General features: G+C 74.1%; 3 protein-coding genes across 6 annotated transcripts; 2 read left to right on the plus strand and 1 right to left on the minus strand.

Annotated features, from left to right (window-relative positions):
- Positions 1-601: 601 nt before the first annotated feature.
- Positions 602-4167, plus strand: HROB (homologous recombination factor with OB-fold; the record flags this gene model as incomplete). Its single annotated transcript, XM_080359765.1, has 10 exons — positions 602-625; positions 1028-1078; positions 1322-2245; positions 2328-2411; positions 2589-2729; positions 2876-2984; positions 3058-3143; positions 3262-3366; positions 3537-3723; positions 3885-4167. The coding sequence occupies 10 exons, from the start codon at positions 602-604 to the stop codon at positions 3956-3958; spliced, it is 1785 nt and encodes a 594-aa protein (XP_080215891.1). The 3' UTR covers positions 3959-4167.
- A 437-nt stretch (positions 4168-4604) lies between these two features.
- On the plus strand, positions 4605-6936 carry ASB16 (ankyrin repeat and SOCS box containing 16; the record flags this gene model as incomplete). The annotated part of the gene is made up of 5 exons (XM_080359638.1): positions 4605-4902; positions 5226-5493; positions 5966-6458; positions 6547-6660; positions 6751-6936. The coding sequence occupies 5 exons, from the start codon at positions 4605-4607 to the stop codon at positions 6934-6936; spliced, it is 1359 nt and encodes a 452-aa protein (XP_080215764.1).
- A 944-nt stretch (positions 6937-7880) lies between these two features.
- ATXN7L3 (ataxin 7 like 3) lies at positions 7881-13986 on the minus strand. 4 transcript variants are annotated; one of them, XM_080359676.1, is made up of 13 exons: positions 13860-13986; positions 12463-12575; positions 12256-12388; positions 11664-11835; positions 11470-11567; positions 11288-11310; positions 11149-11194; positions 10937-10968; positions 10792-10860; positions 10403-10446; positions 10193-10264; positions 9701-9834; positions 7881-9442 (listed from the first exon to the last, which is right to left on the minus strand). In XM_080359676.1, the coding sequence occupies exons 2-13, from the start codon at positions 12511-12513 to the stop codon at positions 9294-9296; spliced, it is 1023 nt and encodes a 340-aa protein (XP_080215802.1). In that variant the 5' UTR covers positions 12514-12575; positions 13860-13986; the 3' UTR covers positions 7881-9293. The 4 variants fall into 4 exon arrangements, with proteins under 4 accessions (XP_080215802.1, XP_080215803.1, XP_080215804.1 ...); XM_080359677.1 differs by lacking the exon at positions 13860-13986 and adding an exon at positions 12912-13284; XM_080359678.1 differs by lacking the exon at positions 9701-9834.
- Between the last annotated feature and the right edge of the window lie 252 nt (positions 13987-14238).

The raw sequence follows: 14238 nt of genomic DNA on the forward strand, positions 1-14238 counted from the left end.
CGCGCGTGCCCGCCGCGCGGGCAGCACCTGCCTGTGCAATTGCACACGCGTGTGTGCGGCAGCCGGGGCGCAGGGTCGACGCGGCCGCGCTGCGGGGCAGGCGCGGGGGCGGGTGGATGAATCAGCGCGGCCCGGTGAGTCACCGCCGGCGCCGCGGGGAGCGGCGGCCCGGCCGGGCGGCGCGGGGACACCGCGCACACCGCGCACACCGCACACACCGCGCACACCGCGCACACCGCGCACACCGCGCACACCGCACACACCGCGCACATCGCACACACCGCACACCCCGCGCGCGGCGGACCGACGGACCGCGGGGGCGGCGCTGCCGCTGCCACCGCCCCTTTAAGGGGCGGGGCCTCGTCCTGCGCGCGAGAGAAGGGGCGGGGCCCTTAAGGGAGCCGTTCCCGCCCCTACGGGCCCGCGGGTTCGCGTCCCGGCCCGGCGCACTTCCGCCCGCGGGCTCCGGGCGCTGCCATGGTAACGGGAGCGGGCCCGGGGGCCCGGCCTGTTTGGGGCTCTCTGGAAGAGGCTGGGGGCCCATGGGTGCGCTCGGCCCAGGGAGAGGGTTGGGGTCCCCGCGGCGGGTGGGGCCTCCGCCATGGGGCCCTCGGGGGCTCCTCCGGTCTGCACGGGGCGGGAGGGGAGGGAGCGGGGCCGCGGGCAGGGGCAGCGGGCAGAGGCAGCGGGCAGGGGCAGCGGGCAGGGGCAGCCGGCAGGGGCAGCGGGCAGGGGCAGCGGGCAGGGGCAGCGGGCAGGGGCAGCCGGCAGGGGCAGCGGGCAGGGGCAGCGGGCAGGGGCAGCCGGCAGGGGCAGCCCGCAGGGGCAGCGGGCAGGGGCAGCGGGCAGGGGCAGCGGGCAGGGGCAGCGGGCAGGGGCAGCCGGCAGGGGCAGCGGGCAGGGGCAGCGGGCAGGGGCAGCCGGCAGGGGCAGCCGGCAGGGGCAGCCGGCAGGGGCAGCGGGCAGGGGCAGCCCGCAGGGGCAGCCCGCAGGGGCAGCCCGTGGCCGCAGCTCCGTCCTCCCGCAGGCCGGGCACCTCCAGAAGCTGTTTGGGGCCGACGGGGACCTGGCGGACGAGGTGAGGGCCGGCGGTGGCAGCCGTGGGCACAGCGCGAGCTGCCCTCGGGGCGGCGGGTGCGGGGCGGTAACTCGTTGGTTTGCGTTGGCTCGTTAAGAGGGGGCTCTGTCCTGGCTCTGATGCGTGGGGGCCACTGGCACAGGGTCCCGTGCTGGCCCGGTCGCCCGGGCAGTGGCCCCGGGGGGGGTGGGGACGGTCGCGGGGGGCGCGAGGTCTGTGCTGCCCGGCGCCCTCTCCCCGCAGGATTTCCTCTCTGCCGTGGAGGACGCGGAGAACCGGTTCATGGACCCGGGGCGCTTGTCACCGGGCGGTGTCTCGGTGCCCCCCAGCCTGCAGCCCCTCCGCCCGCTGGGACCCCAGCTCGGCCACGGCCCCGGTAAAACCCCCGGCCTGCGGCCACTGGCCAGACAGGGGGAGCAGCCTGGGGGCTGCCGGGGACCCCCGGCCGGCGCAGCAGCCCCCCAAGACGAGCTGGACAACGAGCTGTTCCTGGCCGCCTGCCTGGAGCTGGAGGGGCCCGAGGCGCCCACGGGGGCCGGTGCTGCCCGGCCGCCCCCCGGGCGGTGGGAGAAGCCCCCGGAGACGCACGCGGGGCAGGAGAGCCCCCCCGCACGGGCAGCCCCCAAGAAGCTGCGGGTAGGGGAGCAGCTGGAGGCCCCCGGCTGCGGGCGGGGGGAGCGCGGGCAGGACCCCCTGCCCGCCCCACAGGCAGCTCTGGCTTCCAGGCTGGCGCTGCGGCCCAGCGCAGCCGGTTCTGCCCCCCCCGGGCTCCCCACCCCCCCGGGAAAGCCGGGCGGCTCCCGGGGCTCCGTCCCTGCTGCCCGGCACCCAGCCCCGGGGCCTCTCCAAGCGTCTCCGTGCCAGCCGGGATCCAGCAGCTCCTCCGTGGGGCTGCAGGTGCCCCGGCAGAGCTGCCGCCCCCCGCGGCGGCCCCCGCCACCCCCCGGGCCGCCCCCCGCCACCCCCCCGGCCTCGGTGAGCTGCGTGGAGCCCCTGGCGAGGCAGCTGCCCCGGCCGGCCCCGGGCAGCCTGCAGACGCCGGTGGTCACCAACCACCTGGTGCAGCTGGTGGCAGCGGCCAGCAAAGCTCCCGGAGCCGCCCCCCGTCTGCCGCCGCAGGGCAACACTCGGCGGTTCCCGGGGCCCGCAGGGATCCTGCCCCAGCAGGTGGGTGCAGGGGACGGGGTGACGGCAGCGGGTGAAGATGCAAAACCTCCCCGGCGCCCCGACGTCTCCGTCTGTCCCGCAGCACGGTGGGAAGCTCCCGGAGGAGATCCTTGTCTGCGCCCCCCGGACGCCGGCTCACGGGGCCGCGGCCAAGCGGCGGCCGGAGGTAACCCCTGCTCCGGGGCACACCGGGACACCTGCCCCTGCGGTCCCCAGGCTGTGGCTTGCGGAGGGTGATGCTGGAAAGGGAGGGGGTTCCTGGGGCTCCCCGGTTGCCGTGCCGGGGCCGTGGGCACGCTGGCTCGGCTCTGGGACGGTAGCTGCCGTTGTTCTGGGACTGCAGGGGTTGCCCAGCTCCTCACCGCCCACAGAAGAGGATTTTGGGAAGGGCCCCTGGCTTGCCATGAAGACAGAGATGGGGCTGGACGAGAGGGACCCCGGCTGCTTCCTCAGGACCTACAGCGTGGTCATGGTGCTGCGGAAGGTGAGGGGGCACCAGCCCTGGGGACTCGGCTTCCCAGCCCTGCCCTTGCCCCTTGTGGGGAGGGCGCTGGGCTGGGCTGCCCGCCCGTCCCACGGCCCTGCGGGGCTGCCCTGGGACACCGGTGCGACAAGGGTCTGCGTGTGCAGGCGGCCTTGAGGCAGCTCCCGAAGAACAAGGTCCCCAGCATGGCCGTGATGATCAAGACGCTGACCAGGACCAATGTTGACGCCGGTGCCGTGTTCAGGGACCCGACAGGTGAGCGTGGCTGTGCTCGGCTCGCGGCTCCCGGGCACGGCTCCTGCGCTCACGGGGCTGTCCTCGCCTGCAGGAGAGATGCCGGGGACGGTGCATCGCCTGCTGCTGGAGGAGAGGCAGGGCGAGCTCCGGCCCGGCTCCGTGCTGCTGCTGACGCAGGTAGGGGCGGCAGGGCGGCCGGTCGGGGCTGTTCCGCCACAGGCACGGCCGCCGGGCTCACATCCCGCAGCAACGGGACGAGGGGCCCTGGCTCTGACCGCCCGCTCTGTCCTCACAGGTCGGAGTCTTCTCCCCATCCCACCGCAACCACTACCTCAACGTCACCCCCGCCAACCTGCTCAGGATCTACCCGCCGGAGCCCGAGAGCGGCGTCCTGCGGCCGGTGAGCGGGACGCGGTGCCGCTGGCCTGGAGGGACAGGGACCCCCAGGGGCACTGCTGGGGATTGGGGCCGTGGGGACCCCCAAGAGCAACTGGGGAGGAATGGGGAGGCTTGAGAGGGACAAATAAATCCTCCTGTGGGCCCCCAACCCACCTCTGCTGGGTTTTGCAGGTCCGTGCCCAGGCTGGGCCGCTCCAGGATCCCCCTGCACAGCTCCCCGGGGGTGTCCCTGCCCCTGGGGCCTGGGGACAGTCGGGGACAGGCAGCACAGAGCGGTCTCCTGGCAGCTTCTCCCTGCACCCGCAGAGCCCCCGGCCCCGGCGCGATGAGGCAGCGGGAGCCGACGGCTGCGACGCGGGTGAGTCGGACCCACCGTGTCCTGCGGGAAACGGGTCCCGGGGCGGCGCGGCCCCTTCCCTGTCGCGCCAGAGAGTCGTGTCCCTTTGCGTCCCTGGGGTGTGGAGCTGGTTGCTCTTCTGTGAACAAGTAAAACTCCTGCGTTTCACCGTCTCTGTGCAGATGACCTGGACGGGCTCCTGGGAGAGCTGCCCGAGGATTTCTTCTCTGCTGCAGCCCAAGCCGACTGCTGCTGACCTCGGGGAGCACCAGCGCGACGGCTCCTGCCGGTGCGGTCTGGCTGCACCGCGGCGCAGCGAGGGCGCCAGGCGGGCCGGCGCTGCCCCGGCCCCGCGCGTCCTGTCTTCTCTCGTGTTTGTTGTGGAGCGCGAGCCGGGGGCTCCCGCGAGTCCCGCGGGACACGGCCGCAGTGCCTGTCCCCGCTCCTGCGGGTGGGCTGGGCCCTCCCCGCTTCTCCACCTGCATTAAAGGGCTGTTCTGTCCCTGCCTAGCGCCGTCGGCTCCCGTGTCACTGTCCCCTCTGCCACCACAGCCAGCACTGCCCCTCTGCCCAGCTGCAGCACCCCAACCCTTCCCTGTCCGGGCGCTGAGCCCTGTGGGGTTGGGGGCACCCAAGTCCCAGCCCCCTGGGACCGTCGCCCTCTCACACTCACCAGCCGGTTCAGCTCCCTGGCAGCCCTGCGCCAACGTGACCCTGTTTACCACCCAAGGGGAGTTATTTATAGGGCAGCTCGGTTCGAGCTCTTGATTCAGCATTTGTGCTGGGGCACGGCCCTATTTATAACCCCCGTCCAGCACAGGAGGCAGCCTGCCGCCCCCCCGGCCTCCCACCGACCCCCAACCTCCCACCGACCCCCAGCCTCCCGCCGCCCCCAGGTGCCCATGGCCCAGGAGACCTTCGCCTTCAGCTCCTCCGCCCTCCGCTCGCTGCGGCTGCAGCGGGAGCTGCTGGAGCGGGAGGAGCGCCGGCGAGCCCTGGCTCGGGAATCGGCCACGCGCCGGTTCCTGCCGGAGCCCCCCCGGCCCCCCCGGCGGCCCCAGTACTGCCGGGACCCCGCGGTCCACAACGCCCTGTACACCGGGGACCTCCTGCGCATCAAGAGCATCTTCAAGGACGAGACCACCACGAACCTGGTCATGGAGACGGTCAGCGAGGAGCTGGTGTGGGAGCCCGAGCAGGGTACGGGGCTGGGGCTGCATGGCCGGGGGGGTCCCTTCCCTTCACTGCAAAGTAGTAGGGGGAGGCAGGGGGAGAAGCGCTGGCTGAGGCTGCAGCTCCTGGGGGGCAGGGGGGAGGGTTGGCTGCTGCTCTCCTTTGGGATGGGGGGGTGATCCCAAGTGTGCTCCCCCCGGGCTTTTCCTGGCTCAGGTGGAGGTTGGGGGACACTGGGGTGCACAACAGCTCCCCTGGGGCTGGGGGCCGGGTGTGGGGGGGGTCTGGTGAAATGAGGAGGGGCGGGCAGGCCTGGGTGCCCCCCCAGCTGACACCTCCCCCCCCGGCAGGGCTGTGGGTGCTGAGCCCCCGCCGGCAGCAGACCTCCGCGCTGCGCATCGCCGCCGGCCGCGGCTACAGCGACTGCGCCCGGCACCTGCTGCTGCGGGGGGCGGAGGTGGACGCGGTGGTGGGGGGCCGGGCCCCCCTGCACGACTGCGCGGCCGCCGGCCGGCCCGACTGCGCCCGCCTGCTCCTGGCCTTCGGCGCCGACCCCAACGTGCTGAGCGCCGAGGGCGCGGCGCCGCTGCACCTCTGCACCGCGCCCGACAGCCTCGCGTACGCCCCGCCCCGCGGCGCGCCCCTCATCTGCATGCACAGCCACGCCCCCGCGCCACGCCCCCGCGCCACGCCCCCGCTCCCGCCCGCTCTGCACGGGCCTGTCCAAGGGCTTGTCTGCGCGACAGGCTCCACCCACTCCTATGCAAACCAGCCCACACCCATAAACCTGCATAGCAAACTCCGCCCACACCACCAGCCTCATCTGCATGCCAGCCCCACCCAGGAAACAAACTCCGCCCACACCCTCATCTGCATGATAGGCTCCGCCTCCCATCCAAGCCACACCCTCTCCATAAACACATAACCCCACCCTCTCCTCCAGCCAAGCCCCACCCAAAATGCAGCCCCGGGGGGTGATGGGGTCTGCGGGGAGGTGACGCGGTCCCCGGGGGGTTACGGGGTCCCCGGGGGGGTGACAGGTTCCCCGGGGGTCTCGGGGTCCGCCCCCCGCTCACCCGTGTCCCCCCAGGTGCGCGGAGCTGCTGCTGGCGCACGGGGCGCAGGTGGACCTGGGCACGCGGGACCGGCAGGTGACGGCGCTGCACGTGGCGGCGCGGCAGGGGCTGGCGGCGCACGTGGAGCTGTACCTGCGGCACGGCGCCGACCCCGCGCGCCGCAGCCGCCAGGGCGAGACCCCCCTGAACGCGGCCTGCGCCGCCGCCGAGCGCCCCGAGGACGCCGAGCGCTTCTGCCGGGTGGCCGAGCGGCTGCTGGCGGCCGGGGCCGACCCCGGGGCCGCGGGCCGCAAAGACCACACGCCGCTGCACAACGCCTGCGGCAACGGGCAGCCCGGGCTGGCGCGGCTGCTGCTGCGGCACGGCGCCGACGCCACCGTCCCCAACTGCGCCGGGTACACGCCCCTGGACTGCGCCCTGCACGCCGTGGACGAGTACCGGCACCAGCGCCCCGAGGAAACCATCGCGCTCCTGCTCGACCACGGGGCCGGCCCCGTGCACCCCAAGGTGAGCGCTCGGGGGGGACTCGGGCCGCGGCGCCGTCCAGCGCGGTGACCTCCACGCGGTGACCTCCACGCGGTGATCGTGCCCGCAGATGCTCAAGTTCTGCTGCCGGCACCCGCCGGCGCTGGAGCTTGTGCTCAACGCCTACGACCGCATCCCGCCCGCCGAGAGCTGGGTGGGGGCTGTGCCCCCGGAGCTGTGGCAGGTGAGGGGACACGGGGTCCCGGGTGTGCGCCCCGCGCCGTCGCTCCGCCCGTGTCCGTCCCCCTGTCGCTCACGCCGCGTCTGTCCGCAGGAGCACCGGGAGTTCTACAGCTCGGCCGCGCGCATGGCGGGGCAGCCGCGGCGCCTGCAGCACCTGGCGCGCTGCGCCGTGCGGCGGCACCTGGGCGCGCGCTGCCACCGGGCTGTCCCCAAGCTGTCCCTGCCGCCCCCGCTGCGCCGCTACCTGCAGCTGCCGCTGCAGGGGACCCTCTCCTGAGCCCCGCCCGCTCCCCGCGCCCGCGGACAATAAACGCTGTGACAGCGGCGGCTCCTGCGCGTCTCCTTCCCCCGGGACCGGCCGGGCCGGGCTGGCGGACCCGGGCGCACGCGGGACACGGGACGCCCCGCCCCGCCCCGCGGCCCCGCCCCGCGGCCCCGCCCATCGCGGCGCCCGGCGTGGGGGCGTGGCCTGAGCGCTCCGCCCTGTACGCTCTCAGCGCGCGCCGGGCCACGCCCAGTAGGCGCGGCCGTGACGCACATCACGCGCGCCGGAAGCTGGCTCCTGCTGCCCGCCACGGCGGCGCTGGCGCTGTGACGTGACGCGTCCGGCGCGTGGGCGGCGGCGGGACCCGGATCCCGCGAAGGCCCGGGATGGAGTCCCCGGGGACGCGGCGGCGCTGCCGCTCGCCCTGGCCCGGCCCGGCCGCCCACGTTCGTTGCTGCCGGCGGCGATCGCGGCGGGCGGGTCGCGCCCCTGATCCGTCTCGAAGCGCCGGAGGCCCCGGACCCGGAGGAGAGGACGGAGGAGGGGGCGGGGGGGCGGGGGCGCTGCCGCATCGCCCCCCGGCGGCTCCTCCTGCCCTGCGCAGCCGCAGCCCCCGGGCCGTGCGGGACTCGCCCCGCGCGAGAGGTGCCGCGGCCGCCCCGCGTGACAGTGACCGGCGGGCGGGAGCCCGGGCCGCCCCGCCCCCCGCCGCAGAGCGCGCTGAGGCCCCGGCCCGCCCGGGAGGCGCTGCAGCTCCCGCCCCGCCCCGCGAAGCAAACAGGAGGTTCAACGGCGGCCCCGGCCCCGCCCCCAGCGCCCCGGCTGCCCCCGCCCCCCGTTTCCTGCGGGAACGGCCCCGGGGAGCGGCGCGCTGCGCGTGCGCGGGCGGCCCCGCCCACACCCGCCGCTAACCGGCACCGGCGCCGCGAGCCCCGGTACCAAGTCAAGATGCAGCTTTATTTACAGGGGCAGCCACAGCCCACGAACGGGACACACGGACCTCACGACGCTCAGCTGCCCGCGCGGGATGGACGACGTGCCACAAGTCCCAGCCAGGGGGACACGGGCCGGGGGCGCAGGGCACCTCCCACCCCGTCACAGCCCCTGCACCCCAAACGGCGGCACTTCTGCGGCTGCAGAGGCCCAGGCTGCGTCCCCTGCCCGCCCCGTGCCCTCCCCCGGCAGCGGGCCCGGGTGCTCCCCCCGTGTCCGGGTGCCCGGAGCACGCAGAGGCCAGCTCGGCGCGTCCCGGGCCGCCCCGCCCCGCTGTGCCCGACGCCGCTGCCCGGGGGGCGGGGGGGTCAGCTCACAGCCGCGCCCCGGCAGCGCGGGGCGCCCAGGACGCCGTGGGGACGCCCCCACGTCCCGGCAGAGCACTCGCCTTTAGCAGCAGATTTAGAACAATAGTGAATCCAGAGTCGAGAGCACCAAAATTCGCGAGACCCACGGAAAGGACCGGCCGTGCCACCGCGGCACAGGAGGCACAGCAGCCCCCCGACACACGGCTGAACTTGGGGTGTCAGACAGGGGGGGTACAACAGGGGGACCAGGCTGGGGGCTGGAGCCCACGGGGGCACAAACACCAACCAGAGCCGCCAGGGGTCCCCAGGCACATGGGGACAGGGACACGGCCCTGCCCCAGGGCCACCAGCCTGGGGAGGGGGGCTCTGAGCCCCCAGTTTGCTCTGTGTGGGTACAGCACGTTTCCCAGCGGGGGGGGCGGCCCAGCGGGGGCAGGGGATGTGGCGGCAGCTCCGTCCTCCCCTGGTATCCCCCCAGACACGGAGGGTTCAGCATGCAGGACCCCCAGGGACAGGGACGGGCCCCGAACCCTCCCCAGCAGCAGGTCTGGGGTGTTCGGGGTCCCCGCTTGTCTCCTCTGAGCAGGAGCCCCCAGATGCTCCCCCCGTCCTGCGCCAGCCCGAGCAACGAGCGCTGGGCTGGGCACGGGGGGGGAGCAGCCCCAAACCGCAGGGCAGGAGGGACCCGCACCCCCCAGCACCCCTGTCGGACCTGCCCGGGGGGCCGGGTGCCCCCCACGCCCCTGGGCTCCAGCAGAGCGAGTGTGGGAGGGGGCGCAGCCAGTTTTTGGGTGGATGGTGGGAAGGGAAGGGGGAGGGGGTTGTGCCCCCACCTCTGAGCAGGACACCCCCTCGCAGCCCTGAGGGGGCCCCGCGTACAAAAACTGTCACAGAATAAATAGAGGCACCGGGGCGGGAGGAAGGGGGGCGCAAACAGGGGCTCCCAAATCTAGGCCCCCCCAAGTCCTCCATCCTGCGCCCCCCAGGCACCCGCTCTGTGTCCAATCGAGGGGGTGGGGGGGGCTGCCCCCGCCTGTCTGTCCATCCCGCCCATCACCTCCGCTGTGCTCAGTTGATGTCGTCGTAGATGCTGGGAGTGTGGGGCGGGGGGGGTTTGGGCTTCTTCTTCTTGCTGGAGCCGAGTCCCGGGGCGCCGCTCACCAGCCCCAGGTGGGGCTTCTTCTTCTTGGTCTTGCGGGACTCGGAGTTGTTTGTACCTGGGGAGGAAAGGGAGGAGACGGGGGGACGGGGCGCTGGGGAACAGCTGGGCCCACAGGAGCTCCCCCAAAACAGAGAGATCCCCCCCACCAATCCACACCGAGGAAAACGTACCCCAAAACTAGGGGATGGCCCCCCCGACCCTGGGGATTGTGGTGGCTTCAGACAGCTGCGGTCTGTCTGTCTGTCCCCTCCCACGCTGAGATGCCCAAGCCCCCGGGTTTGCTGTGTGCAGGACCTGCCCCCCAGACACTCACTGGCTTTAGAGGAGGCCGAGTCGGAGGGCGAGATGTCGGAGGAGCCGTCCCACTGCAGCCGGCTCATGAGGGCCTGGCTCTCCGCCACCTCGAAGCTGTCGTTCTCCACGCTGCCCTCCGCCTCCGGCAGCGACCTGGCGCGGCGGTACGGGGGGCACAGACGTCACGGGGGGGGCACAGACGTCACGGGGGGAGGCACAGACGTTACGGGGGGGGGGCACAGACGTTACAGGGGTCCCCGGGGACAGGGGGACAGGGCCCGCGGTGCTGCCCCCTCCGGGGCAGGGGGGCTGCCAGGGGCTCGACCCCAATCCCAGCCCTCCAAGCCCCCCAGGAAGCCCCCGTGTTCCCACCACCCCTCCCTCGGGACCTGGGTGTCCCGCGCAGCCCCCCCGGCTCTGTTCGCTGGGCGGCAGAGCTGCAGCTTCGTCCCCGTCCCCACGCTGGGACGGTGGCCCTGGGACGCTCTGGGCCCTGTTTGTGCTCACTTACGCAGAGGGACCAAGGAGGTAAACCCGGACTGATCTCCGCTGCTCATCCGTGTGCTGGGGACACCGCAGGGACCTGGCCGGGGAGAGGCAGGACCGCGTTGAGCATTTTGCTCCCTCCCCCCCAGCTCCCACAGGAATCCAGGCACCCTGGGGAGCCCCCACAGTTCCCCACAGCCCCACACCCAGCCAGGAACGCCCAGGACGCTCTCACCTGGTGCACATCTTCTTGGTGTGCTCGGAGATGACCCCACATTGCTGGGGAGAGAAGGGACAGGTGAGCAGGCGCAGACGCAGCCATGTGGCCCCCAGGCCGCGCTCCACTGCGACCCCAGCCTCAGCGCCCCCCAACCTCCCCGTGCTGTCCTGCCCCCCAGACAGAGCAGCCACCACATCCTCTGGGAGCAGGACCTGGTGCCCAGCGGGTGCAGGATTCCTGCACATCCCTGTCACCAGGTTCAGATCATGAGCGTCCCCAGTCCCAGCCTGGGATCTAGCCCCGCTGGGATGGAGCTGAGCCAGGGAGGATCCCACGAGTCCCAGTGCCCACAGATCCCAGGGGCCGGGGCTCCTCCTGCGCCCACCAGGGCCCCGGCCACGCACCGTGGTGAGCAGCGTCCGCAGCTCCTCAGGGCCCAGCGTCTCGTAGTTGATCCCCGCCGAGCTGCTGTACTGTGGGGGCAGGGAGTGGTGTCAGCGCTGGGGGCCAGAGCAGGGGCCGGGTGACACCGCCCCCGCCCCGGCTCACCTTGAAGGGATCGGGGTTCCCGCCGATCTCGCCTGGAAGAGAAGGGTGAGGGGGGAGCGGGGGTCGCGGAGGCCCCGCCCGCAGCCCCACGTGTGCCCGCCCGGCCGCTGAACAAGCTCCGCCCACCGCGCGCCCCGCCCAGCCAGGCCCCGCCCCATTTCCCGCCAGGGCTCCCGCAAGCCCCGCCCCCTCTGAGCACCCCGCCCACTCACCATTTTTGTGTTTCAGGGACTTGGACCTGCGGGGCGAGTTGGGGTTCTGCGGGGACAGCGGGCGTTGGGGCGGCGGTGGCCCCGTGTCCCCAGCCCCGCGCCCCGCCGCGCGCCCCACCCCACGTCCCGCACCCCTCACCTTGTCCGATTTCCTCTTCTTTGCTACAGGGACAGGCAGAGAAGGAAAGGAACGACTTTTACCTTTCCTGGTGCATTTGTCCCCAGCGGCTGCAGCAGGTGCTGCCAGCCACCCCCCCCACCACCGCTGGGACGCGGCCCCCGTGCCCTGCAGGGCGGTGGGACCCCCCCCACGTTCCCCACCTTTCTTCTCGGAGCCATAGGACCAGTCGTTGTCATTGATGTCGTCATTGTCCTCCTGGTCGCTCTCCGACTTGTTCATGTTGTTGCTGCTCGCGATCCTGCGGGGGGGCAGGTCAGGGACAGCCGGGTCCGTCCCGCCGTGTCCCCAGGCAGGGGCACCACGGGAGCCCCAGCCCCGCGTTTCGGGCCCTCACCGGCGGTTGGCGATGCGGCTGCTGTTGCGGCCCATGCCCAGGCACTTCTCCAGGTGAGGGGCGAAGCGGGAGGCAGCGATGCTGCGGCTGCAGTTGGGGCACACGCACTCCTTGTTCTTCCACTGGTTGTACACCTGCCCGAAGATGTCCACGCCAGGCTGGTCCACGATCTCTGCGGGGGGCACACGCATCAGCCCCCCCAGACCTCCTGGCCATGCCCCTGTCCTCTGTGGGGTCCCTTGGGCCACCAGTCCCCTCGAGACCCTCAGCTGGGCTCCAGGGGCTGGACCCAGCCAGGGGGGTCCCTCCCGTCCCCCCAGCCCACCATGTTCCGCTAGGGCAGAGCTACATGCTCTGGGGCGTTTCTGGGGTTCAGTGCATCTCATGGTTTAGAAAATGGCTCCTCGGAGACAGGCTGGTGACGCCCTGGCAGCACCAGCACAGCTGGGGGGACACCAGGGCCACCACTTGTGCCCAAGTCCCCGCTCCTGGGGACAACCGACCCTCCCGCAACCTCTCCGCGGCTTTTCCCGGCAGCACCGGGGGGGCCGCTCGCTGTGCTCCCGCTGCCCACGTGTCCCTGTCCCCTCACCGAAGTCCTTCATGCTGTCGGGGTCCGTGTCGTCCAGGAAGAAGTAGCCGCACTTGACGGCGCGGTGCACCTCGAAGCACAGCCCCAGGCACGCATCTTCCACCAGCTCCGTGTAGATCTCGTGCGCGATGGCCTGGGGCGGCGGGGGGAGGCGTTAGAGACGAGGGCCCGGGGGGGACAGAGGGACAAGTGCCAGGGGCCACTCACCTCCAGTTTGCTGTTATCCAGGCCAGACAAAGACATATCCTCCATTTTCATTTGCAACTACTCGCGGAGAAGTCACACTGAATGCTCATAGCACAGGACACGCGGGGGTCTCGCTGGGGGTGACAGGGGCGACGCTGGCACCTCACCTGCAGCCAGCACCGCCCCACCCACCCAGCCAAAACCCCACCCGCGCCCGGAGAGCGCGCAGGGCCCGGGACCTCGGGGGCGCCCCCGAGCCCTGAAGGGCAGAGGCCTGGGTTAGCACCCCGAGGAACAGGGCGCATGGGGTCCCCAGCTGGCACCGGCCCCTGCGGGCAGGCGAGGGGAGGGTCCCGGCCCCAGCCCCATCGGGACGGCCTCTCCTTCCCGGCAGACACCCCCAGTCCCCCCCCCTCGGCCGGTCTGGGATGTGCCCGGTCACCAGGGCAGCCCCTCGGGCCCCCACACACCCCAGCAACGCCTCTGGGCTGCGGGCGCGCGCAGGGGACTCGGGCCCCCACGGGAGGGCGGTGGGTTTTGCTGCATCACTCTCCCTCGGAGCCGCTGGACGGAGCGGACGGGGCAGGGCGGCCCGAGTGCGTCCCGGAGAGCTCCCGGGGCCCGCGCAGCCCCGCAGCGCCGGGTCCCCGCTCCCGCCAGGGCCCCCGGCAGCAGCACAAACGGCAGGTACCGGCCAGCGGCTCGGTCCTCCCGTTGCCACGGGGGGGTTCCACCGCAACCCCCGGGGCGGGGGACTGGAGGGGGTTCCCGTTCCCCCACACACACCCCGGCAGCCGCTTCCGGGCCTGGCCCGGGGGTCGCTTCCCTGTGCCTCGGAAAGAGAAAACGGCGGCTGCCGTGCGCCCCGGGCTGCGCCGCCCCCGCCCGCCCCGCCGGGACCCCCGCCCCCCCGTGCTGGAGGCCGGAGTGGCGCAGGCTGAGCCGGGGCGGGGGGGCCGCTGGCGCTGCCCAGCCCCCCCCGCAGGCACGGCCGGGAGGAGCCGAACAAAAGGGACCGGCTGGGGGGCTGCACCCCGCCCGCCCCCCGCGGACGCAGCCCGGGCGGCGGGGACGCGGCCGAGACCCCCCCGGCAGAGGCGGGGGCCGCATCGGGCTGGGCCCGGGGGCGTTGGGAAGGGGGCGCAGCGGGAGCGCGGGTGAGGGGAAGGGCCGGGGGGGCAGGAGCGGATCCCGGGGGTTCGGAATGGGGGAGGGCGGCCCCGCGGAGCGTCCCGACCGGGATCGGGGTCCCGGGGCCCCAAAGCAGCGCGGGGCGGGGGGGGCCGGGCTCTTTCGGGACGGGGGCAGGGCCACGGGCCCCATCCGGTGCGCAGGGCCCCGCGGCGGGGCGGGGCCCCGGGAGCGGAAGCTCCGGCCGGGCGGCCGGGGAGGGAGGGAGGGGTCGGTCGATCACTCACCGGCGCGGGGGGCCCGCCGGCGCCGGGTCAGCGCCCCCCGCCGCTCCGCCGCGGGGCCAGGCGGCGGCTCGCCATGCTCGGCGGCAGCGCCGCCCGCCCTCCCGGGGCCGGGGCCGGGGCCGGGCCGGGGCGGGAGCGCGCGCGGGGCGGGCCGGGCCTGGCGCTCCCTCCGCCCGGCGGCGGCGGCGGCCCGAGGGGGGGAGAGAGGGGCGGGGCGCCGCACCCGGCGCGCGCACGGCCCGGCCCCGCGCCCGCCGCCAATGGGAAGGCGCCGTGCGGGGCGCGGCCAATGGGAGCGGCCGTCACCGCTGCCGCCGCGCGGCGCCGACACCTCGGAGGGCGCAGGGCCGCGGGGCGGGGCCAGAAGGGGCGGGGCGGA

This window comes from Nesoenas mayeri, assembly GCF_963082525.1.
Source record: "Nesoenas mayeri genome assembly, chromosome: 26".
Classification (NCBI taxonomy): domain Eukaryota; kingdom Metazoa; phylum Chordata; class Aves; order Columbiformes; family Columbidae; genus Nesoenas; species Nesoenas mayeri.